We start from the raw sequence: 25,505 nt of genomic DNA on the forward strand, positions 1-25,505 counted from the left end.
CATTCTACTGGCATTTGGTGATAAAGATAGACTCACGGAGCTTCACAGGAAATAGATGGGGGTACTTTCCTTAAATCAAACGGCTCTTACAGTAAGGTAAAATATAGTTTCTAAAACTGGTTTTCATAGTGTGCTTCATGATGCAAAATAACACGGGATGTGTGCTTTTATGATTTTGGTAATATATTAAATGTCTGATTTACAAACTAGACAGTAGTTTATTTTTTGGTAATGTAGGATGGTGTGTAGAATTATTAAAGGATAATACTGTTTTTTTTTTCCACAGTCTAGGTTTGACATTTATCATTTTTATGATCATACATATCAGTTATATCATTTAACTGTGACTTAATTTTGGAGATTGTGGATACGGGACCATTGCTAGACACAGCATTACAACAGCATCTTAAGGGGCAATTGAACACAAGTGTCACCGTGTTTCAGCGAGTCCTATTAAACCAAATTATCTACTACTACTACTACTACTACTACTACTACATTACATTACAGTCATTTAGTCGACGCGTTTATCCAAAGTGACTTACAATAAGTGCATTTAACGTTGGAAATCAGGAGAACTACTAGTCGTCAGAGGTCATAAGTGCATCTTCTCTCTAAACAAGCATCTAAGAGCAAAACCAGTACTAAAGTAAAAGTGCAAGAAAGAGTTTTTTTTTTAATGAGTGAATACAATAAGTGCTAAGAGCAAGTAACAGGGTAGTAGTTCTTGAAGAGGTGAATTTTCAACCTGTGCCGAAAGATGGGCAGCGGCTCTGCTGTCCTGACATCAGTGGGGAGTTCATTCCACCACTGTGGGGCCAGGACAGAACAGAGCTGTGACCAGGTCGATTGGCAGCAGGGGCCTCTGAGCGATGGGGCAACCAGGCATCCTGAGGCAGCAGAGCAAAGTGGTCGGGTGGGGGTGTAGGGCTTGACCATGGCCTGGAGATAGGAAGGAGCTGTTCTTTTCACTGCCCTGTAGGCTAGCACCAGAGTCTTAAACTGGATGCGAGCAGCTACTGGGAGCCAGTGTAGGGACATGAGAAGGGGAGCTGTGTGGGAGAACTTAGGGTGGTTGAACACTAGACGAGCTGCAGCTTTCTGAACAAGCTCCAGAGGTCTGATGGCCGACGCCGGGGCGCCAGCAAGGAGGGAGTTGTCGTAGTCCAGCCGGGAGATGACCAGAGCCTGGATGAGCACCTGTGCCATCTCGTTGGTGAGGAATGGGCGAATCCTGCTGATGTTACAGAGGAGAAATCTGCAGGAGCGAGCAACCGATGCAACATTTGCAGCAAACGACAGTTGGTCGTCCAGGATCACACCCAGATTCCTCGCAGTCCGAGTTGGCATCACCACAATGATGATGGCCAGGTCTTGCTGCGGGCAACTTTCCCCAGGAGGAACATCATACTACAACATACATACAACATACTACTACTACTACTACTACTACTACTACTACTACTACTTTCAGCTGCTCTTGTTAGGGGTCACCACAGTGGATCATCCATTTCCATTTCTTCCTGTCCTCTACATCTTCCTGTCACACCAGCCACCTGCATGTCCTCCCTCACCACATCCATAAACCTCCTCTTTGGCCTTCCTCTTTTCCTCTTCCCTGGCAGCTCCATATTCAGCATCCTTCTCCCAAATACCCAGCATCTCTCCTCCATGCATGTCCAAGTCATCTCAATCTTGCCTCTCTTGCTTTGTCTCCAACCATCCAACTTGAGTGGTCCCTTTAATATAATCGTTCCTAATCCTGTCCTTCTTCATCACGCCCAATGACAATCTTAGCATATTCAGCTCTGCCACCTCCAGCTCCGCCTCCTGTCTTTTCATCAGTGCCACTGTCTCCAAACCATAGAACATAGCTGGTCGCACAGCCATCTTGTAAACCTTCCCTTTAACTCTTGCTGGTACCCTTCTGTTGCAAATCACTCCTGACACTCTTCTCCACCCACTCCACCCTGCCTGCACTCTCTTCTTCACCTCACTTCTGTCACTTTGGACAGTTGACCCCAAGTATTTAAACTCATACACCTTCGTCACCTCCACTCCTTGCATCCTCACAATTCCACTGTCCTCCCTCTCATTCACGCATAGGTATTCCGTCTTGCTCCTACTGACTTTCATTCCTCTTCTCTCTAATGCATACCTCCACCTCTCCAGGCTCTCCTGAACCTGCACCCTACTCTTGCTACAGATCACATTAAAACAAACATTAAACCAAATTATTTAAAACACCTATTTGGAAGTGAAAACGAAAGTGCAAATTAAAATATATTACCCAATATGTCTAATATTGTAGCGGACACTAGGGGCTATGCCTCTCACCCAGCAGGACTGTGAGCTGGAGGCGTGGTTTACGTTCCCGGGCTCGCCGGTGCAGGGTTGTTCCTGCTGCAGTTGGTTTTTGGAGTTGAGGAATAAACATCAAACTCGCCTTGGTCTCCTGTGTTTTTCCCCATTCCTGCCACATTGGTGACCCCGAATTGAACATGTTTGGAGCAGAAGAGGAGTGTGAATCCACTTCGGCCACGCCGCCCCAACTCTCACAGCCGGCCGTTCTCGCTGCGGCTGTGAAACTCCCAGAGTCCTGGCAGAGCGACCCGGCCTCGTGGTTCCAGCATGTCGAGGCGCTGTTCCACCTGCGTGGAATCTCCGCGGACGACCTCAGATACTATTTGGTCGTCGCTGCGCTGGACCAGCAGTCCACACGCCGGGCCATGCAGCTGTTGCGCCCCCCTCCGCAACACGATAAATACGTCGCCCTCAAACATCTTCTGCTCCGGAGGTACAGTCTATCTGCAGCAGAGAGGGCAGATAGAATCCTTTCCCTATCCGGTTTGGGCGACGGGACGGCTTTGGATCTCATGGACAATATGCTGTCGCTGCTAGGCTCAGACGAAGGTGGGTTCCTTTTCCCGCACGTTTTCCTGCGCCAGTTCCCGTCTCCTGTGCGCGCGGCTTTGGCGAACTCCCCGTGTCTGGCCGCTGGTGACTGCTGAAGTTTGGCTGAGGAGGCCGATCGGGTCCTGCTCGCTACCAGAAGGTTCTCTGTGCAGAGTGTGGCATCGGAGCCTCTGCAGCCGACGTCGGAGGACGCGGACCCGGCAGTGGTGGCTGAAGTGACTGCCCGGAGACGGCGCGGGAGAGGCCTCTGTTTCTTCCACCAGCGGTTCGGCGGCAAGGCGAGGTGCTGCGTCCCTCCGTGCACGTTTGAGGCGGCGGGAAACTCCCGGGCCAGCCCTCAGTAGCAGCTGTGGGCGCTGGCGGTCGTAGTGAGCTGCTCTTCATTAAGGACACGATGTCAGGAAGACGGTTTCTGGTGGACTAAGCTCGCAAAAGAGCCTACTCCCTCCTGCTAAGACAGACAGGTCGGCCGAAGGCGGCGGCCCACAGTTAAGTGCAGCTAACGGTTCGTCCATTGCGACGTTTGGCACAAGGTTGGTGACTGTTTGCTTCCACGGGCGCCATTTTGAGTGGGACTTTGTAGTCGCCGCCATTACTGTTCCTATTATCGGCGCGGATTTTCTGTGTGCTAATGGTCTGCTGGTTGATGTTGCAAACCGCCGTTTAATTGATGCTGTGTCTTTCGCCACTGTTCCGTGCGAGACAGGGGGAGCCGGGCCGTTAACACACGCTAACTTTTTAGCATTAGGGGATGTTTTTCAGCGTTTGCTGGCGGATTTTCCATCGGTGACTACGCCTGCCTTTTCCACCGCGGTTACTAAACACGGGGTAGAACATTTCATTCCCACTCTGGGACCGCCAGTTTTTGCGCGCGCGCGGCGCCTCGACGCGGTAAAATTGGCTATAGCTAACGAGGAGTTCGCCATCATGGAGCGTCTGGGTATAGTGAGGCGTTCCAACAGCCCGTGGGCCTCGCCGCTTCACATGGTCGTGGCGGCCTTGCGGCGATTTTCGCCGCCTGAACAACGTCACCGCCAATGACCGCTATCCCATCCCACACATACAGGACTTTTCCATACGCCTGGCAGGTACCACTATCTTCTCTAAGGTGGACCTGGTGCGCGGCTATCATCAGGTTCCCGTGCGCGCAGAGGACGTGCCCACCCCGTCTGGGCTTTTTGAATTCATGCGCATGCCTTTTGGCTTGAAGGGGGCAGCGCAAACCTTTCAGAGGCTGATGGACTCAGTGTTGCGTGACCTTGCTTTCGTGTTCGTTTATCTCGACGACATAGTGGCCAGACCGTCAGCTGAAGAGCACCTGGCGCACCTGAAACAGGTTTTCCGTCGTCTGGACGAACACGGCCTGATAGTCAACCCGGCCAAGTGTCAGTTTGGACTGCCGGTGATTGACTTCTTGGGTCACCGCATTTCGCCGCAAGGCGCGGTCCCGTTGCCTTCTAAGGTGCAAGCGGTGGCGGAATTTCCCCGCCCGGTCTCTGTTAAGGCATTGCAGGAATTCTTGGGCATGGTGAATTTCTATAACCGTTTCCTCCCTCGCGCTGCCCACCTCCTTCAGCCAATTTACGAAGCCCTGCGGCTTAAGAAGGCTAACGACCCTGTCGACTGGACTCTCGAACAGGTCCAGGCCTTTGACGGAGCTAAGTGCGCCCTGGCTAACGCTGCCCTCCTCGCCCATCCCACACCCACGGCGTCCATAGCTTTAACGACCGATGCGTCTGACATAGCCGTGGGGGCTGTGGTTGAACAGCGTGTGGCGAATGCGTGGCAGCCACTCGCATTTTTTAGCCGCAAACTGCGGGATAGCGAGCGCAAGTACAGCGTTTTTGACCGGGAGTTGCTGGCACTGCACCTTGCAACCCGGCATTTCCGCTTCCTGCTGGAGGGTCGCCCATTCACGGCTTATGTGGATCATAAGCCGCTGACTTTTGCCATGTCCAAGGTGACTGAGCCGTGGTCTGCTCGTCAACAGCGCCACCTAGCGGCGATCTCCGAGTTCACAACGGACATTCAGCACGTGGCCGGGAAGTCCAACCCTGTTGCTGATTGTCTGTCGCGTGTGCTTGTGTGTCCTGTGCACCTCGGTGTGGATTTCTCCGCTATGGCTGCCGACCAGCCCAGCGACCCGGACGTCCTTGCCCTTAGGTCACCGCGTACCGGTCTCAAGCTAGAGGACGCTGTGATGCAGGAAGGCAGTCCTGCCCTTCTCTGCGATGTCTCCACCGGCCGTCCCCGCCCCGTTGTTCCAGTGGCCTGGCGCCGTCGAGTTTTCGATTCGATTCACTCCCTCTCGCACCCTGGAGTTCGGGCGTCGGTGAAGTTGGTCGGTTCCAAGTTCGTCTGGCCTGGCATCCGCAAGGACGTCAAGGGGTGGGCCGCTGCATGTGTTGCGTGCCAGCGCGCTAAGGTCCACCAGCACACGAAATCGCCCCTCGAACCGTTTCCGATCCCGGCCAGACGTTTCGACCACGTGCATGTGGACCTGGTGGGCCCTCTACCTTCTTCACAGGGTTTTACGCACCTGCTCACAATGGTAGATCGGACCACCAGGTGGCCAGAGGCTGTCCCTCTATCCTCCACAACATCCTCGGATGTTGCACGCGCTTTTCTTTCCTCCTGGGTCGCCCGTTTCGGCGCTCCGTCAGATATCACCTCAGACAGGGGCCCCCAGTTCGTGTCAGAGCTCTGGTCGGCACTTGCGCGATCCTTGGGTGTGCAGGTACACCGCACTACCGCGTATCACCCTCAGGCCAACGGGTTGTGTGAACGTTTTCACCGGTCGCTCAAGGCAGCGCTGCGCGCTGCGCTCTCGGATAGTAACTGGGTGGATCGTTTACCTTGGGTTATGCTCGGGTTGCGTTCGGCTCCTAAGGAGGACCTCGACGCGTCACCCGCTGAGCTGGTGCTCGGTCAGCCGCTCCGCGTCCCTGGGGAATTTTTGCCTGGGAGTTCCGCTCCTCGACCCCGTCCGGCCGTTTATCCTTTTTTGTCCGACAGCACTCGAGTTCCAGGCCCCGTTCACCACTGTTTTCCGCGGTCGTTCGTGCCTGCGGAGCTCATGTCGGCTCGTTTTGTTTTTGTACGGCATGATGCTCACCGCTCGCCCCTCCAACCCCCATACGATGGCCCATTTCGGGTTCTTGAGACGGGTCCTAAGGGTTTTGTGCTAGATATGGGTGGGCGTAGGGAGCTTGTCACGCTTGATAGGCTTAAACCGGCGCACAGGGTGGCAGGCGAAGTTGTGTTTCCGGCCCAGGTTCCCCGTCGGGGTCGTCCTCCTTCCAGGACCCCGGCAGTGTCTTCACGGGTTCAGCGTTCTGCTTCTCAGCCGGCTTTGGACTGTGTTTCACCTACTGTTTCGGCTGAGGGACGGCGCAGCCGTTATGGCAGGCTGCTTAAGCCTCCAGTGAGACACTAATTTTCTTTCCCGGAGTCCCTTCTGGGTGTTCGGGGGGGGGGGGGGGGGCTGTGTGGCGGACCATAGGGGCTATGCCTCTCACCCAGCAGGACTGTGAGCTGGGGGCGTGGTTTACGTTCCCGGGCTCGCCGGTGCAGGGTTGTTCCTGCTGCAGTTGGTTTTTGGAGTTGAGGAATAAACATCAAACTCGCCTTGGTCTCCTGTGTTTTTCCTCATTCCTGCCACAATATTATCGATGGTCCATCACATTGCCAAGCATCTTCCCTGTTCAACTTGCAGGAATGACCATCTTATTTACCGCAGGCAGTAGTAATTATCGATAAACTGCCCTGCCAGTGCCATTAAGTCATAGATAATGGGAAATCATGTACACAGTCTAACGAGGCACTAGATTTTTTTTTAGGGGTCCAAGCAGCGAAGCTACTGGAAACCCATTGTATCTGCTAGGATTATTATTATTATTATTATTATTATTATCAATATGCCCTAAAATTATCTGGGTCTCAGAAACCAGCTACAGTTCCCAAACTTGGCAGATAGGTTAGAAATCTCACCCATTACTCAAGACACAAACAAAAAAAACAAAAAAATTATACCGATTGGCTAAATAGTGGCGCTATAACAACAAACTTTATATTTTGGCCTACAAAATTCTCCCCCCCCCCTATTCTGTGGGTCCAGACAAATCTAAAAATAGAAACCACGCCCATTTAAACCAGGAAAGATTTTCTGCCATTTTGAATTTTGTCCAAATCTGTTTTTTCACTACTCCTCCTACAAATTTTGAGCAATTGTCACCAAATTTGGTACAGGGCATCTCTGGACCAAGCCGAAAAAATGTAATTATTTGAATTTGTGATATTCCACACGGTCTCATTATACACGTCAATCACATTTTATCAAAATAGCTAATTTTAAAAAATATGCAATAACTCAGTGTTGCAATATCAACCCAACATTTGAGATAGATGTTCAGGAATTTTCACTAAGCTTATGTAACCTATTTTTCTGGACTTGCCTGTTAGTGATTTTAAGTTCCTGTTATAAGCTGTTGCCACAGTATAGGCCTTGAGCTCTTATTCTGAAGGCTGAAGAGAGAGCGGAAGTGCTGTACGCAGTGTTGTTGCTGTGGAGTTCTGTTGGGGAAGAATCCAAATAAAGTAGTCCTCGTGTGAAAGTGGAGCCTCCGTATTTGTTATTTTATAGTTTCATACCGTATAGGCGACATCAACAAACCCTCGGTTACATTGGTGGCAGCGGTGGGATACTTTATTGAGACTGTGCAGTGAGATGAGGGGTAACATGCATAATGTTATTGTTAAGATTTTGTTTTATGGTGTTGGGTTACTTCTGGGGTTCGCAGATTGATATGCACTTTTTTGGTGTCAGGGTGTGTTTTCTGCTATATATATATGTATATTTAGGAGGACAGGTTGATAATGTTTTGGACAAGACTGTGTTTTTTGCACTTATAGTGCTACTGTTTTGAAACGAGGACGTTTCTTTTTGTAGGAGGGGAGGTATGTAACCTATTTTTCTGGACTTGCCTGTTAGTGATTTTAATTTCCTGTTATAAGCTGTTGCCACAGTATATGCCTTGAGCTTTTATTTTGAATGCCGAAGAGAGCGGAAGTGCTGTACGCAGTGTTGTTGCTGTGGAGTTCTGTTGGGGAAGAATCCAAATAAAGTAGTCCTCGTGTGAAAGTGGAGCCTCCGTATTTGTTATTTTATAGTTTCATACCGTATAGGCGACATCAACAAACCCTCGGTTACACTTACATATTAAAAGTGAATTGCACTTATTCTTTAAGGGGAGCCACAAATGCGAAAAGTTTTTATCTATAATCAGCTGCATGGATTCGTACAAATTCAATTTGCACGATCTTGGGTCATGACTCAGTCGATGCATAACATTTGGACGGTGTGGCGGCCTGGCCAAGGTGTCCCTGCATGCCACCAAGTGACTGCTGGGATAGGCTCCAGCATCCCCGCAACCCTGAGAGCACGATAAGCAGTTTTTTTATAAATTTATTTCTAGTTTTTCCCCTTATCCCACCCGATTAACCCAATGGCATATGGCCGGAAATCTTGTCGAATAACTCTCCTGGCTCACATTTCCACAGGAAGGAGATAGTCGTAACACCAGCTTCCTTCAAACTCGTGTCGGCTGCTCTCGCTATTTTACACGCTGAAGCCTCGCATGGATTGCATCACCTTCAGGCCGCGAAAGTAGAGGCTAGTTCCCATCGATGCAGAGAACGGTCAACTGAGGATGCGCAAGTACTCGTTGCCTCCGTTGTTTGGGTAGGTTAGGGTTAGGGCGGGGTTAGGGTTAAAGTTAGCTAATCAGACGCAGAGTAGGGGTGGGTCTTCCTAGAATCCTAGCCCTAGATGCTACGCGGGGCGTGTGGAGGCATGGTAGAGGCATTTCGCGCATGCTCAGTTGACCGTTCTCTACTCCATTTCCGTTCTCTGCATCGATGGGAACTAGCCTGAGAATGCTTTCAGTTGCTTGGCTGCAGGCGCCCGGGTGGGCCAGAGGGGTCGTTGGAGAACGACGAGTCCCCGAACACTACACCGATCTACACCCACTATCCCTCGGGTAAGGGTGGTCATGATAAGCAGTTTGGATAATGGATGGATGGATGGTTAAAATGTGTGTGGCCTATTGCAACAAATCTAAATTTCTAAACATTTCAAATTCCAAACTTCAAAAAATGAAAAAAAAAATCACCCATACGTCCTACAGAGCTGAAATGTTTTTCAACACATCCACTGATGTGTGACAAGTTTGCCTTACCGCAACCTATGGTCAATTCAGAAGTCTGTCACTCTATATTTTCCAAAATATTTAAAATCAATTAACATCTATATCGCCACAAGTCTTCATTCAAATGCTACCAAAATTGACAGAGAGATTGCGCCGAGGCTTGATATCACGTTTCAGATGGTGTTGCGATATGTCAAGCAATGAGTCTACAGTGACACTCAGTGTCTTACTGTAATAGTACTGTATGCACATTTTCTGTTTCACCAAATATTTAATCAAACCTCACCAAAGTATTTGACAATACACCCAAAACCAGCAGAAAGGTGTGTGATTTTTTTTTTTTTAGAATTTTATCCCCAACAGTTAAATTGTTTGGAATTTTTTTAAGCTTAAACAGACAAAAATATCCCAGTCTGGCAACTGCGATGTAATCTCAAGTTATAAGAAGCTGTGAGCTTGCCACATCTCCCCAGTGGTACAGTCAGTAAGTCATCTTCTCTAGGCATACAAAGGTCATTGGTTCAAGTCCCAAGGTGTCTAATTCAAATTTGCCAAACCTGTGGCAATTTACGCATGTGGCATGTTTTCCAATTCTTCTGAAGGTCATATTAAGTCAAAGACTCACTTTTGCTAGAAGTTAGATTTTCTGTCATTTTGAATTTTTGACCAAATCTGTTTTTTCGCTACTCCACCTACAAAGTTTGAGTAATTGTCATGAAATTTGGTAGAGAGCATCTCTGGACCAAGCCGAAAATTTTAAATTTTTTGGATTTTTGTTATTCCACAGAGTTTCTATTATACAAGCCAATCAAGCTTTATCAAAATAGCTAATTTTCCAAAACTTTGCAATAACTCATGTTGAGACATCAACGTGAAATCTGAGACACATGTTGAAGAATTTTCAATAAGCTTTTCCATTAAAGTGCATTGCACTAAGTTCTTGAATCCTGCCCATTGCTGCTTGCAGCTATATTTCGGTGTTGTTATTGAAAGGGTATGTTTAAGGCTCGTGTTCATTTGCCCCATAAGACAGTGTTGTAAAGCTGTGTCCAGTGGAGGTCCCAAGCCTAAAATCTACAAAAGGAAACCGGTGAGTAAAGTGATATCAAAACTGATATGCACAACGGAAAAAGAAAAAAAAAACTACGAAAATAAGACCCAGGGTGTAAAAAAATCTGAATGTTCCTTTAATTGCACAATTAGAATCTCAGATAACAAGACAGTGAGCATAAGTAGAAGTAGTAATAAAAAAAGTATTAACTAACCTTGCTTGAGTCTGCGTTTTTGATGTAAGGCTCTGCCCCACAGGCAATATTTCCCATCAGCACCTTCTCCACACGGGCCACCATCACTATATCTGTGTGAGGGTTGGTCACTGAAAAGATAGCCTGCATAGACAGCAATGGACAGATACTTTTAAAAAAAAAACATGCAAAAGCATGAAAGTGCTTATGCCAAAAACATGTCCTTTTTTCTTTTTGAATGATCTGATATGACCCAATATCACAATCAAATACAGTGACACATGGTTTAAATAAATTGTTCAGCGAGCATGTACAATACACAAATTTGCAAAATAAACTCTGTGGTTCATCGTTGCACCTGTCTAGGAAAGCAGAGCCACTGCTCCAGGTCCAGGCTGAGGTGACAGTCTCCCGGCCTCTTCTCCGCGGGGGAACTCAGGCCATTCTCCTGACCCAGACCGAGCTCTGAGCCTCCTGCCCCATTACTGCAGCCTCCCAACATGAGACGCACAACTTCATGGTTCAGGTCAACATGGAAGTCCGCAGACACTTTCCTCCCCTCACGCACATCCAGCAGAGCCACCGTCACAAAGAAGGGCTCAATCTGGTGGACCAGAGGTGTTACGATGGAAGAAAAGTCATGTTGAAATTATGTACTGCATGATAAAATACTGACTGAGATCTTCTCCTACAAGCGCTAAGATGCAAACAGTGTTAAGGTCAGCTGCTCTACATAGATTAAAGGCAACTAGGTAAAGAAGTTTCTGTAAAAGTCAGAACCAAATATCCTCTATAGCCCCTATGACGTGCTCTCTAGCAGGGCTTTTTTTTAACTATCTAGTTTACCAGAAGGATAATTGTTGAATTTTACATCTTCAGTTTTAGAACTCCCAATTGGAGATTTTTATGTTCTTTCTGCCATTATTTGTGCCGTTGGATGTAACTTCACAGTGACTCATAACTAATAAAATGCAACGTGAAGAAATCTTTGAATAAATGTATGAAAAGTGTGTGCTGAGACCCGTGTCTCCAGTGTGTGTGTGTGTGTGTGTGTGTGTGTGTGTGTGTGTGTGTGTGTGTGTGTGTGTGTGTGTGTGTGTGTGTTTATAACCCTCACATTAGTAACAGGTCCAGTTTCAGTCTCGTTGACACAGCCCTGTAGCGTGAGGTTGAGGGATCGACATGTGATCATCAGTCTCCTGCCAAGCTTCTCCTCAAATGGCCGTACTGCTGCACTCTCACCCAAGGCATGCTCTGCCCGCGGGCTCCTCAGGACCTGAGGAGTGTAAAAGTGCTTTAACCACTTAATCGCAAATATGCATAATTTGCATGAGGTAGAGCACAAGCTAGAGTGCACTAAGTCACAAAGTAGATGGTAAAGGGAAGAAGCAGGAAGTTAACTTACACGTCCTGTAAATGCTGGAATGCCGTTGGATGGGCCTCTTAAGACTTCAGCGTATTTGGAAGCCCTAACCTTATCTCTAAGTTCAATCGAGATTAACTTTGTACACTGAACTTCATGGAATTTAAACCTAAACCCTAAATCCAAGCCCTAACCCTAAAAAAGACCCCTTGAAGAAGTGAGGACCGATCAGTTTCCTCAGTTTGCAAAAATGTCCTCAGTCTTACGGTTAGAATCTCAAACTGGTCCTCACAAACATAACTGAACAAGAACACAATCTCTCGTTCTTTATCTCTCTCTCTCTCTCTCTCTCTCTCTCTCTCTCTCTCTCTCTCTCTCTCTCTCTCTCTCTCTCTCGCACACGCGCGCACACATACACACACACACACACACACACACACACAAGTACACACTCATTGTGTATACATACAGGAGTATCAGGGTCTAAGGAGAACAGATTCAACCTCTCTTCCCTCCTGGCAGAGCGAACACTTTCTTCTGTCTCAGAGATATACTGTAGCAGGAGAGACAGGGAAATAGTCAGAGAGACATTAAGACATAGAAAAAGACAGCATTTAAAAAACAGTTATTTATTATCCAGTTATCATTATGTAGAGTGCCAGTGACCAACCTTGGCCAACTCTGGATTGATGCCATCCTCTGTGGTATCTTCATTCTCCTGCAAACAGCTGTCACTCAATGACAAGTCAAAAACATCTGGAGAGAGAACAAACATAATCAGGGCTAAAGACCTTCTGTTTATGAGTGACAAACGCTCATAAATGGGAAGGGAATGTTTATCTATGAAGTCCATTTCCACCGTAGGGCAAATGTCATAGACTTATTTCTGAAAAGGTCAAACAATAAATGCTCAGTGATGCAAGTCAGTCTGCATATCCCCGCACTACAATACGGACCCAATCTCTCAAATTCATGAGCAATAGGACAGGCAGCCTTCTGTAGAACCATAACTTATGCATGCCTGCAGCTATTCTCCCTATAGGCCATATGGAGCTAAATGGCTCATTAGTGTTAGGTCACCATTTACACTCAGCTTGATTTACAGACATGTTAGTGGGCCACGGGGGCCACGGTGACTGGGACTTATTTCATCATTCCTTTGCTTTTCGCTGGGCCAATTTACCATGCTCTGTCATGCTCTGTGTCAGGTCACAAACTGTATTCCCATTGCTAGGCTCTCAAAAAGCTCCCAACATAAGGTTTAGAGTGAGGAACTCCCCTCCCATGCTGTTTCCTTCTTTTTTTTTTAAACACACCATAAGCTATTAAAATAAGGTGGAGGACTTGGTTGGTGTCACGCCTCATTTCCTGATTTTAATGTTTTGCTTCATACCTCCACCCAATTGTGAATCTCTCAAAAGGGCAAGGTAGGATGACAGAAAACCTGCAGCTATGCCAGACAGAGAGAGAGAGAGAGAGAGAAAAAAATGCTATTTTTCTGCCGACACTCAACAGATCACTCCTCGCTCTTTGGCACCATAATCAATTATCATAATCTGGTGTTTTTTTCCCCTAATATCCATCCAGTTTTCCCTTTCCATGTGATGCTTTTGTTTCATCTCCTTTCAGTTACCTGTTATGCACCCCTAAGTTTTCCTTACTACGGATTTCTTTTCAAACGCTGATGCAGTGCCCAGGAGTCACAGCTGAGCCAAATGTAATCTTCAGGTATAAATACAACCTGTCTCACCCTGGCGGTGGTCCGTGAGGTCCAAGCTCTTGCGGTCTGGGGCCGGCCCATCATGGGGGCTGATCTGTAGGATGCGAGTCAGGGTGCTGATCCACTCCTCCATGTCCTGCTCACTCTCGGCAGCCAAAACAAAGTATGTCACCTCATTCATCTTCAGCTCAAATGCATGCTTCCTCAGACGGTTATTCTGGGGCACAATGGGTGGATGGATGGATGGATAGATGAATGAATGAGTGCATGGTTAAATAAAGATGGGTAATACAAATAACAGCAGCATGAGCATCCATTAATGATGAAATCTATTAAAAAAGGAAATCAGGAGGAGTGTTTACTGGGTTATAATGCCCTACTTCATTCTGGTCCAGATACGGTTTCTAGACATAAAACTAGGAGATAACATATCTGACGAGGAGCAATTAAATTCTGAAGTCAAGATTGCTGTTTTTGTTCAAGTTATTGACATTTGTAATTAGTCTAGTAATTGCAGTAGTGACTGGGTATAACAGAGTTGAAAATGACCTCACTCAGATAAAGTGAATTCTCCCAAAATTTGTATTTTAACATGTTATTGTAATCCAATGCTTTTTGATGGTTTGTGTAAACCCCAGATGTTGTACCGCATTCACTAAGGTTAAATATGAGGCTGCGCGACTGTTTGTCTATTTATTCTCACTTCGACACATTTTGGGCATTTGCGCTATCCGTACCTTAGAGCTAGACCATTTCCGCTGGAGGTAAGCAGGCTTTGGGAGCGCTCCGTGAATAATTTGATATTTTAATAAATGAACATGTTTTTCTTTGCAAACTATGGGTTGAATATAAATGTATATAAGTTGTACTAACTAATGCTCTCGAAAAGTAACGATAGAAAGTGATTTGTAAGTGTTTTAACCGAGTTAAAGTATAATTTTGGCGGCAACCACGCTGCGCTGTGCGTTATGGAGAGCATTGTTCTTATTTTGGTTTTATGCTATTTTAGATTTGTATGCAGTCGCGTTGCAGCAGAAATCTCACGGATTGTTGTTTTATTTGTGAATGCAGGTACGTGGTTTATGTATAATGTAAATGTGCAAGAACTTGGTTATGAATATTGCAAGAGTCAAGAATTTCTATGTTAAAACTATACGATCACTCAGTGCGCTATGCCAGTGTTGTCTGTCCTTTTGTTTGGTTTGTTTTGTACTTTTGTTTACATGAAGATTAATGAGTTGTGCATTTTGATTTCCATGTAAGTTTAGTATGCTATGCAATGCATGAGGTTAGCCAGGAGAACATTGTTTGCTAGCTCATGCACGAGAGAGCTAGACCATTTCCGCTGGAGACTTGTATGCAGTCGCGTTGCAGCAGAAATCTCATGGATTGTTGTTTTATTTGTGAATGCAGGCAATAAAAGCCACTGTTAGGAACCCCTGGTCTGAATCTCTATCACGAACACCTGCACAAGTGAGGGTCGTTACATGAGCTTTGTCAGTGCCACAGATTAAGTTGAAATGAAACAGTTGCCAGTACTGTTGTGTCACTGACTCTTGGTCAAACCTGAATTTTAGATATTGACGTTGTTGTACCTGTTTATGAAGGTCTACCACAAGATTAGTCTGCCATAGCTGCTTGTTAGCAACAGCAACTTTGCTTTTTCTTGCTGCTCTAGTTAAGATGTAAACTGTTATGAACATTATCACTATCATTTTCCTTGGAAAATGAACATTATCATTTGCCCTGAAAAAGTCTACCCGATAGTAATCATTAACATGCGCAACTACAAAATGAGATGGATATTGGTGAAATACCTAAAGTAGCATAGAGGGCATATGTTTGCATATAAACCTTCAGGAACGTAGCTTTAATGTTACCCAAAGTTATCTATCAGTTAGCTTTTCAGTTTCTCCAACAGCTTATCTTCACTATTCTCCTATCAGTACGTTCTAGAGTTTATGTTAAGGAAGTGAGTCCGATAACCTGCCTGAGGTGATGATAGACCTGAGTCTTCCTATTAAACAGTTGTAGCTGGGACTATTGAATAGTTTAAGGTTCTGTTCTAGCAGAGCAACTTCAGAGTATGCTGCTGAGAAATCTTTTATGAGGGCCGACTTAATAATGAATAAATCAATGCATACACAAGTATATCTTCTAGGCATTTGTGTGTGTACGTGTGCATGCGTGCGTGCATGCATGTATGTGTGTGTGTGTGTGTGTGTGCGCGAGTTGAATTAAAACCCACCTGCACCACACCAGTGCACGAGTCAAGGAAAATGCATCCTTTGGGTTCCTTGGAGATCTTCTCATCTTTGTAGAAGTTCATAATATACGAGTTGTCCGTTAACTGGGTCAGCTGGAAGTATCTCCTCTTGAACGACTGCACAGACAGCAAGACATTTTAAATACATTGGATCAAGGTCAAAATCATTGGTCATTAATCATAGTTGACTATGTACAAGAAAAGACTTAAGCGGAACATAATAAAAGATTGTTGTCTAAATTCTCAAAGCTCACTGTAGCTAAATCTTTATAAATAACTCAAAACTGTGTGTGTGTGTGTGTGTGTGTGTGTGTGTGTGTGTGTGAGAGAGCTATATATTTGCTATAACAACAAAGTCAGTGGACCCCCACTTAAAGGGTAAGGATGGAAAGTTCTTGACCAACTTTTTGAGTGGGCAGGGTCTCAACCCCTCAACCCGCCCTCTGGTCAGACTCCACCAATCACAAGTCTATATACACTACTACTACTACTACTTTTGGCTGCTCCTGTTAGGGGTCGCCACAGCGGATCATCTGTTCCCATTTCTTCCTGTCTTCTGCGTCTTCCTGTCACACCAGCCACCTGCATGTCTTCCCTCACCACATCCATAAACCTCCTCTTTGGCCTTCTTCTTTTCCTCTTTTCTGGCAGCTCCATATTCAGCATCCTTCTCCCAATATACCCAGCATCTCTCCTCCACACATGTCCAAACAATCTCAATCTTGCCTCTATTGCTTTGTCTCCAAACTGTCCGACCTGAGCGGTCCCTCTAATATACTCGTTCCTAATCCTGTCCTTCTTCGTTACTCCCAGTAAAAATCTTAGCATCTTCAACTCTGCCACCTCCAGCTCCGCCTCCTGTCTTTTCGTCAGTGCCTCTGTCTCCAAACCATACAACATAGCTGGTCTCACAACCATCTTGTAAACCTTCCCTTTAACTCTTGCTGGTACCCTTCTGTTGCAAATCACTCCTGACACTCTTCTTCACCCACTCCAACCTGCCTGCTCTCTCTTCTTCACCTCTCTACTGCACTCCCCATTACTTTGGACCCCAAGTATTTAAACTCAAATGCCTTTGTCACCTCCACTCCTTGCATCCTGGCCATTCCACTGTCCTTCCTCTCATTCACGCATAGGTATTCCGTCTTGCTCCTACTGACTTTCATTCCTCTTCTCTCTAGTGCATACCTCCACCTCTCCAGGCTCTCCTCAACCTGCACCCTACTCTCACTACAGATCACAGTGTCATCTGCAAACATCATCATCCATGGAGACTCCTGCCTGATCTTGTCCGTCAACCTGTCCATCACCACTGCAAACAAGAAAGGGCTCAGAGCCGATCCTTGATGTAATCCCACCTCCACCTTGAACCCATCCTTTCATTCCAACCACACACCTCACCATTGTCACGCTTCCCTCATAAATATCCTGCACCACTCCTACATACTTCTCTGCAACTCCTGACTTTCTCATACAATACCACACCTCCTTTCTCGGCACCCTGTCGTATGTTTTCTCTAAATCTATGAAGACACAATGTAAATTCTTCTGGCCTTCTTTATACTTCTCAACCAACATTCTCAAAGCAAACATCACATCTGTGGTGCTCTTTCGTGGCATGAAACCATACTGCTGCTCGCTAATCATCACCTCTCCTCTTAACCTAGCTTCTATTACTCTTTCCCAAATCTTCATGCTGTGGCTGATCACCTTTATACCTCTGTAGTTGCTACAGTTCTGCACATCACCCTTGTTCTTGAAAATCGGTACCAGTATGCTTCTTCTCCACTCCCCAGGCATCCTCTCACTTTCGAAGATTGTGTTAAACAATCTAGTTAAAAACTCCACTGCCATCTCTCCTAAACATCTCCACGCCTCCACAGGTATGTCATCAGGACCAACTGCTTTTCCACTCTTTATCCTCTTCATAGCTGCCCTCACTTCCTCCTTGTTAATCCACTGAACTTCCTGATTCTCTATCCCTACATCATCTAACCTTCTCTCTCTCTCATTTTCTTCATTCATCAGCCCCTCAAAGTACTCCTTCCAACTTCTTAGCACACTCTCCTCGCTTGTCATCACATTTCCATCTCTATCCTTGATCACCCTAACTTGCTACACATCCTTTGCAGCTCGGCCCCTCTGTCTAGCCAATCGGTACAAGTCCCTTTCTCCTTCCTTAGTGTCTAACCTGTCATACAACTCACCATACACCTTTTCCTTTGCCACCTCTCTCTTCGCTTTACGCTGCATCTCCTTGTACTCCTGTCTACTTTCTTCATCTCTCTGACTATCTCACTTCTTCTTTGCCAACCTTTTCGTCTGTATACTTTGCTGTACTTCCTCATTCCACCACCAAGTCTCCTTGTCTTCCTTCCTCTGTCCTGATGACACACCAAGTACCTTCCTAGCTGTCTCCCTCACTATTTCTGCAGTGGTTGCCCAGCCATCTGGCAACTCTTCATTACCACACAGTGCCTGTCTTAACTCCTGCCTGAACGCCACACAACAGTCTCCCTTCTTCAACTTCCACCATTTGATCTTCGGCTGTGTCTTCACTCACTTCCTCATCTTGGTCTCCAAAGTCATCCTACAGACCACCATCCGATGCAGCCTAGCTACGTTCTCCCCTGTCACCACCTTGCAGTCTCCAATCCCTTTTAGATCGCGCCTTCTACATAAGATATAGTCCACCTGTGTGCATTTTCCTCCACTCTTGTATGTCACCCTGTGTTCCTCCCTCTTCTTGAAATATGTATCCCACTTCTGACACCAATGTAGCAAATTCAGGGGGGCAGCTCGGGAACCGCCACAGCTGGGACACAAATCTGTATCTCCCGCATGACAACGTTAACCAGTCGACTAAAGGGTCCGACTTGTTGGCCAAGGGCTAACATGTCTACTTATTAGTGCACGCTACACTACCCCCCTTTTTTGGGTAGCGCGTCCAGCATATCAGCTCCCTCACGCCTCTGAGCGTACGTGCTTCTGATGACCTCACGGTCTCACCATCCCACTTCTGACACAAATGCAGTGAATTGGGGGGGGGGGGTCAGCCTAGGAACCGTCGCCACAGCCGGGACGCGAACCCGTATTTCCCGCACCACGGGCGACAACGTTAACCAGTCGACTAAAGGGTCCGTCCATACATGTTACAATACGATGATTGGTCGGGGTCATACTTGTAGTGTTGCCAGTCTCCTGGCCAAGACACGGCAAGAATTTATGGCACTATAATTGCCTAATCTGACATGGTGACCGTTACGAAAGACAAAAATATCGTGTAGTCTGATCCTGGCATGAGTGAAAAAGTGCTATCTTTTTCGAACTGGTTTTACTGATTACTATAGTAATCAGCCCTTGGATATAAAAGTCCAGGCGCCAGAAAGGTGACCATCAAAGGAAGTCAAGAAACATTCAATAATCAAAAAATTAATAATCATGCTATATGTATCATTATGCAATGTTATCCAGAGGTTTTAAGCATTTCTTAAACTATCAAATATTAGAACATGACGAAAATAGAATCTATGAAAAATTTACTTATTTTGAAAGACTGGGCAGAGTAATTTTATTTTTGGACCAAACCCTTCATGGCCTGACAAAATCACTACTTCCAGCTGGTAACGATGTTATTTTCTCTTGGACGGAAAACAGGGTAGTGGATGACATATTAGTAATGGGCTCTAGACTCTTGTTGTCTTCCTGGGCTGTCTGGGTAGATATAAGGTAATCAAATCGAGACTACAGGGGGAGTAATGAGCAGGATGGTTAAAAAGTGTGTGTGTGTGTGTGTGTGTGTCAGTGGTTTAGTTTGGCGGTTGGGTGAGTGGGAGTGAGGAACAGGAAGGGCAATGAGAGAGAGATTTTCAAGATGTATTTTCTCTTGAGTAAATATGGTTGATGAGAAATGTGTCTGTCAAGTTCAGTAAGACAAAATCTAGACCGATCAACAGCTCAAGACCAGGATTTAGAGAAATGACTGAATTGTGGGTGTTTGGGACTCGCTTTGCACTTCCTCACCCGAACAGTGATGCTATTGTTGACGGTGCTGTTAAAGTTCCCTTTGTACAGCCAGCCAGAACGAAACACACCAATACCCCCCCCTCCTCCTCCTCCTCCTCCACCACCACCTCCTCCGCCGCCTTTGGACGAGGACAGGGACGTGGTATCCTGTAAAACACAAATGAATTATATCACATATGCATCAGCTTTGTCCTGAATAGAGTTAAGGTTCTAAACTGATTCTAATTCGTAATGGCCTTCATTTAACAAATCACATGGGTGGTAGAGCCAGGCAATGGTTCAATATTATCGTTTCTTGTCTTTGCGTGGTATTGTACCGGGATGAAATTCCTATATTGTCATATTGGGATGAAACAAATTTGTTGTCTAAATCACTGATAATGAGAATTTGAAACCTAAAATTTCTCACCGGTCTGAGGTCTGAAATACTTGAGGTCTTATTTGAAATCTAGTTTTGGCATGATATTGTACTTTATATTGTCAAACAGTGCAATGTGATGAACATCAGTTGGATTGTTGAACATAGTATTTGTGTACATGTTAGTAGATATATATATATATATATATATATATATATATATATATATATATACAGTTTTATTTTTTTTTAAACTCCATAAGATTAACGTAATAATATCACCCAGTACTAACTGGTGGATGACAGCTCTGGTTTTAAAGGCTTGTGGGAGTGAAGCTCTCTTTCATGAAAGAGTATTTTTTAACATCTTAAAGCCTGCTGTGGACTGAGTATTTGAGGGTTTGAAGTCTACTGCGTACAGGATATGGTATATCATGAGTCTCATAGTAGGCTGACCTCATCCTTGTCCATGTCTTCATGGTCAATCTCAAAAGAATGAGACGGCAGCTTCTCTGCTTTGTACAGTTTTCTATAAAGGAAGGAGGAGAGGAAAAATAAAGATTTTGCAGAAGAATATTGTACTGCTAAGCAAAAAGTTGGATCTGGAATCTTAAAACTGGAAAAAAGTAGTTTCTTTGGAAGGAGAAAATCATTTTGGGGATTCAACTTATCCTCTAAATTCACCCAATGCAAATGACTTCCTGGATAGCTGACTCCTCTTCATCTTTCTCTGTCAAGAGCCAACAATGGGTATTCCTAACTAGAGCTTGCTCCGTTGATTTCACTGGCTAACCTGTTTTTGTGTGGGATCTATGGGATTAAATCCCTTTTGTGCATGTGTTGTGAGCTGTAGACAACTGGTCTGGTGCTTACAGAGGATGGCATTGGAATAACACACTGCTAAAAGTCACACAACTGTAAAAGTGGTCAGAAAAAGAAGAAAATCAATTACAGAGAAGATGTTTAGAGGGCGTGTGGCATTTGTGGGCTGCCCACTGACAAAACAATGCTCAGTTTTGGATGCACAAGTGAAAACAATTCCATTGAAACACATGGGAACCTGTTTGAAAACCATACATTTGGCTGTAGATTTACAGAGATGAACACAAGCCATATTTTGACTATCATTTTCATCCTGTTATAGCGTCTCTTAACTCGATTTGTTTTTCAACCTGAATTTAGGGAGAGATTAGGAAGAAATAACAAGGGAATTAATTTGCAGCACCAGCACTCAACTTTCAACATTTATAATGCCAAAAGAAGAGTGAGTTTAAGTTTCTCTACTGTAATATGCAGCTATCTTTATAGCTTAGCCTGGGTTCATAGGTCATATGAACTGGCCGAAGGAATGTCACCATGAAAACCCTGAGAAAGAAAAAAGGACATTCCTGTGGCTGTGATCGGTCGCTGCAGAACCGCTTTAGTTTTGTCTTCATGTATTGTTGAAAAAGTCTGGATGCATTACTGCCTTACTGACTGACTGGCAGATGGATAGAAAGACGGAAGGAATTTGTGATTGATTGATCTAACAAGTTAGAATGACTGATAACCTGAATGTAATCCAAAAGAGGATTGTGGACACATCTGGAGGCACATCTGTTTGTAAGGCATGCCCTCTGGGTAAACTTTTCCCCTCTCAACACTCGCCACCATCTTGATCGTGTTACTGACCCTCCACAACACCATAGCCAACTCTTACTCTGTGGTTTTAGGAGGTTATCATTAGAAATGTTCTGTCTCTAAAACAGAACAGCGACCGATAAGATGAAACATATGTCCTTGCCCAAGAGGTAAAACCATCCGGCCCAGTTCAACAATAACTTTCATGACATTAAAATAATAAAAAAAATGGAATAACCAAAAATGTAACTGTAATCCAGCGGTCGGGAACCTATGGCTCGCGAGCCATATATGGCTCTTCCGGTAACGGCATATGGCTCCCAGACAATTTTGAGTTGAAAATTATTTTTTTTTCAAAAAAATCAGTTTGGAACTGATTTTAAAATACTTGTGATATTTCTTAATAATACTGTGTCATTTTAAAGTAAACAGAAATTAGTTTTGAAGATAAATTTCACGGGTCACGGGTCACCCGTGGGTCGGGTCGGGAACCAATGGCTCGCGAGCATGTCCGGGTCATTGTAAAGGTGAAGAAATCAATTTTATCAGATAGCCAACTAGTTTATCCGCTTCAACCCTTGTAACGGAAAAGATGGCGAAAAGAAAAAAAGACGATGATTACCGTGTATTCCAGGCTGCGTGGACAGAGGAATTTGCATTTGTGGAGAGAGCAGGATCTGCGGTATGTCTAATATGCAATGATAAAATTGCATCGATGAAACGGTCAAATATAAAGCGGCACTTCGATACGCACCATGCTTCATTTGCATCGAAATATCCAGCGGGGGACAGCAGGAAAAGGGCATGCGAGGAGCTACAGCGGAGAGTGCAGACGAGTCAGCAGCAACTACGTGTGTGGACCAAGCAAGGTGACGGGAATTCCGCTAGCTTTGCGGGGGCTTTGGCAATAGTAAGGAATGGAAAGTCATTCACAGATGGCGAGTATGCCAAAACATTCATGCTTGATGTGGCCAATGAACTGTTTGATGACTTCCCAAATAAAGACAAGATAATCAAACGAATAAAAGACATGCCCCTGTCAGCAAGAACTGTGCACGATCGTAGCATCATGATGGCAAATCAAGTCGAGGAAACACAAATGAAGGACATAAACACCGGGACATACTTTTCTCTCGCGTTAGATGAGTCAACAGACGTTAGCCATCTATCTCAGTGCAGTATCATTGCCAGGTATGCTGCAGGTGACACACTGCGTGAGGAAAGCTTGGCTGTTTTGCCAATGAAAGGGACAACAAGAGGAGAGGATTTATTCATGTCTTTCATGGAGTTTGCTAAAGAAAAAAAACTACCGATGGATAAACTTATTTCTGTCTGTACTGATGGTGCACCCTGTATGTTGGGGAAGAACAAAGGATTTGTAGCGCTTCTCCGTGAACATGAAAAGAGAGCCATCCTAAGTTTTCATTGCATCCTGCACCAGGAGGCGCTTTGCGCTCAGACGTGTGGCCAGGAGCTTGGCGAGGTGATGTCTCTGGTCATTCGAGTGGTCAACTTTATTGTTGCCCGAGCTTTAAATGATCGCCAGTTTAAAGCTCTGTTAGAAGAAGTTGGGAATCATTATCCCGGTCTGCTTTTACACAGCAACGTGCGTTGGTTGTCAAGGGGGAAGGTGCTCAGCCGTTTTGCAGCTTGCCTGAGTGAAATCCGGACTTTTCTTGAAATGAAAGGCGTCAAGCATCCTGAGCTAGACAACACTGACTGGCTCCTGCAGTTTCACTATCTCGTGGACATAACTGGCCATCTGAACCAGCTCAATGTGAAAATGCAAGGTATTGGAAATACAATCTCATCCCTTCAACAAGCAGTGTTTGCATTTGAAAGCAAGCTGGAAGTCTTTCTCAGGGACATTGAAACAGGTCGTCTTCTGCACTTTGAAAGACTGCAACAATTTAGAGATGCATGCTTAGCAAGTGACTCCACTCAACATCTGGATCTCCAGCAGCTAGCTGGCTTTACGTTCAATCTCCTGCAGTCATTCAAAGCACGTTTTGGAGAATTTCGTGCGCGCACTGGTCTTTTCAAGTTCATCACTCATCCACATGAGTGTGCAGTGGACAAAATCGACCTGACATGCATCCCCGGGGTCTCTATCGGAGACTTTGAGCTGGAAGTTGTTGACCTGAAGGCATCAGACATGTGGATGAGTAAGTTCAAGTCACTTAATGGAGAGTTGGAAAGTCTTGCGCGACAGCGAGCAGAGCTGGCGAGGGAACACAAGTGGACAGAAATTAAAAATCTTCAACCTGAAGACCAGCTGATTCTTAAAACTTGGAACGAGCTTCCTGTGACATACCACACAGTGCAGCGTGTGAGTATTGCCATATTGACCATGTTTGGCTCTACATATGCATGTGAACAGTCTTTCTCGCATATGAGGAACATTAAGACCAACCTACGCTCACGTTTAACTGATGGAAGCCTCAACGCCTGCATGAAGCTCAACCTCACCACGTATGAACCAGACTACAAGGCCATCAGCAAAACCATGCAGCACCAGAAGTCGCATTAAAAGTAAGACATATTTAATTTATTATACGTTAAAAATACTATATGGCTCTCAATGAAATATATTTAGAAATATTTGGCTTTTATGGCTCTCCCAGTCAAAAAGGTTCCCGACCCCTGCTGTAATCTAATACATAATATGATATAATCAGCACCAGACAGCAGACATGGGAGTGAAGCAGCGTCAGTGTTGTATTACCTTGGCAGGAGGCGGTAGTCTCCGGCATAGTCATCGTACTTGAAGTGGACCACGTTTAGGTCAGCGTTGTAATACTTACAGGCCTAAAGGAGGAGATGGACATTTTGTTGAATGTAATTATATATATATATATATATATATATATATATATATACACACTTTTTTTTTTATCCCCCCCCCCTTTTTATTTTTCCTCCCCAATTGTATCTGGCCAATTACCCCACTCTTCCGAGCCATCCCGGTCACTGCTCCACCCCCTCTGCTGATCCGAGGAGGGCTGCAGACTACCACATGCCTCCTCTGATACATGTGGAGTCGCCAGCTGCTTCTTTTTACCTGACAGTGAGGAGTTTCACCAGGGAGACATAGTGCGTGGGAGGATCATGCTATTCCCCCCAGTTCCCCCTCCCCCTGGAACAGGCGCCCTGACCGACCAGGACACATACCCACATCTGGCTTCCCACACACAGACATGGCCAATTGTGTCTGTAGGGACTCCTGACCAAGCTGGAGGTAATACGGGGATTCAAACCAGTGATCCCCGTGTTGGTAGGCAACTGAATAGACCACCATGTAATGAAGTGTTATCTCACGAAATGTATGACCTCTGTGAGATAATTGGAGCTCTTGAAAAGTGAGAGTGCCAGTTGTTGATATGATTCATCGTTAGATTACTAAAACAAGAAAACAAACAAACGAATCAGTGAAAGTCCTGTGGGTTGAAAAGGTATTATCAGGTGTCATGTGTAGATAAGTTCTTCTCTGTCTTTCTTGTCCTTCTCAAACAAACATAGACTTGCAAAGAATTAAAGAGGGTTTCACATCCTCTCTCTGTCTGACTGCTGAATACTACTTATTTCGGTTTTCCTGTTCCCTGACAAGCCATTGTGTTGGTCGGCTCTCATCTGGCAACAAAAGCAAAAATTACAGACAGATGGGCAGTATTATAATGCACAAACCATGACAAAGTAATCTTATTCCATGTTGCCATGTTTTCTTTAATCAGCAATTAAGCGAAGGAGAAAACACGCAAGCGGGCGGTCAACATCTGTGTAATGAAC

General features: G+C 45.4%; 1 protein-coding gene across 1 annotated transcript in view; it reads right to left on the bottom strand.

The window, feature by feature from the left end:
- Positions 1-25,505, bottom strand: part of dock10 (dedicator of cytokinesis 10) — a 96,102-nt gene that overhangs the window by 36,091 nt on the left and 34,506 nt on the right. Inside the window, exons 4-13 of the mRNA XM_056283537.1 lie at positions 24,445-24,527; positions 20,556-20,628; positions 19,739-19,888; positions 15,698-15,832; positions 13,480-13,666; positions 12,400-12,485; positions 12,199-12,282; positions 11,484-11,642; positions 10,725-10,970; positions 10,388-10,510 (exon numbers count right to left, since the gene is read on the bottom strand). Coding sequence (XP_056139512.1) covers positions 10,388-10,510; positions 10,725-10,970; positions 11,484-11,642; positions 12,199-12,282; positions 12,400-12,485; positions 13,480-13,666; positions 15,698-15,832; positions 19,739-19,888; positions 20,556-20,628; positions 24,445-24,527 — 1,326 coding nt within the window. The remainder of the gene's footprint in view (positions 1-10,387; positions 10,511-10,724; positions 10,971-11,483; positions 11,643-12,198; positions 12,283-12,399; positions 12,486-13,479; positions 13,667-15,697; positions 15,833-19,738; positions 19,889-20,555; positions 20,629-24,444; positions 24,528-25,505) is intronic.

This window comes from Lampris incognitus, chromosome 7, assembly GCF_029633865.1.
Source record: "Lampris incognitus isolate fLamInc1 chromosome 7, fLamInc1.hap2, whole genome shotgun sequence".
In the NCBI taxonomy this organism is placed as follows: Eukaryota; Metazoa; Chordata; class Actinopteri; order Lampriformes; family Lampridae; genus Lampris; species Lampris incognitus.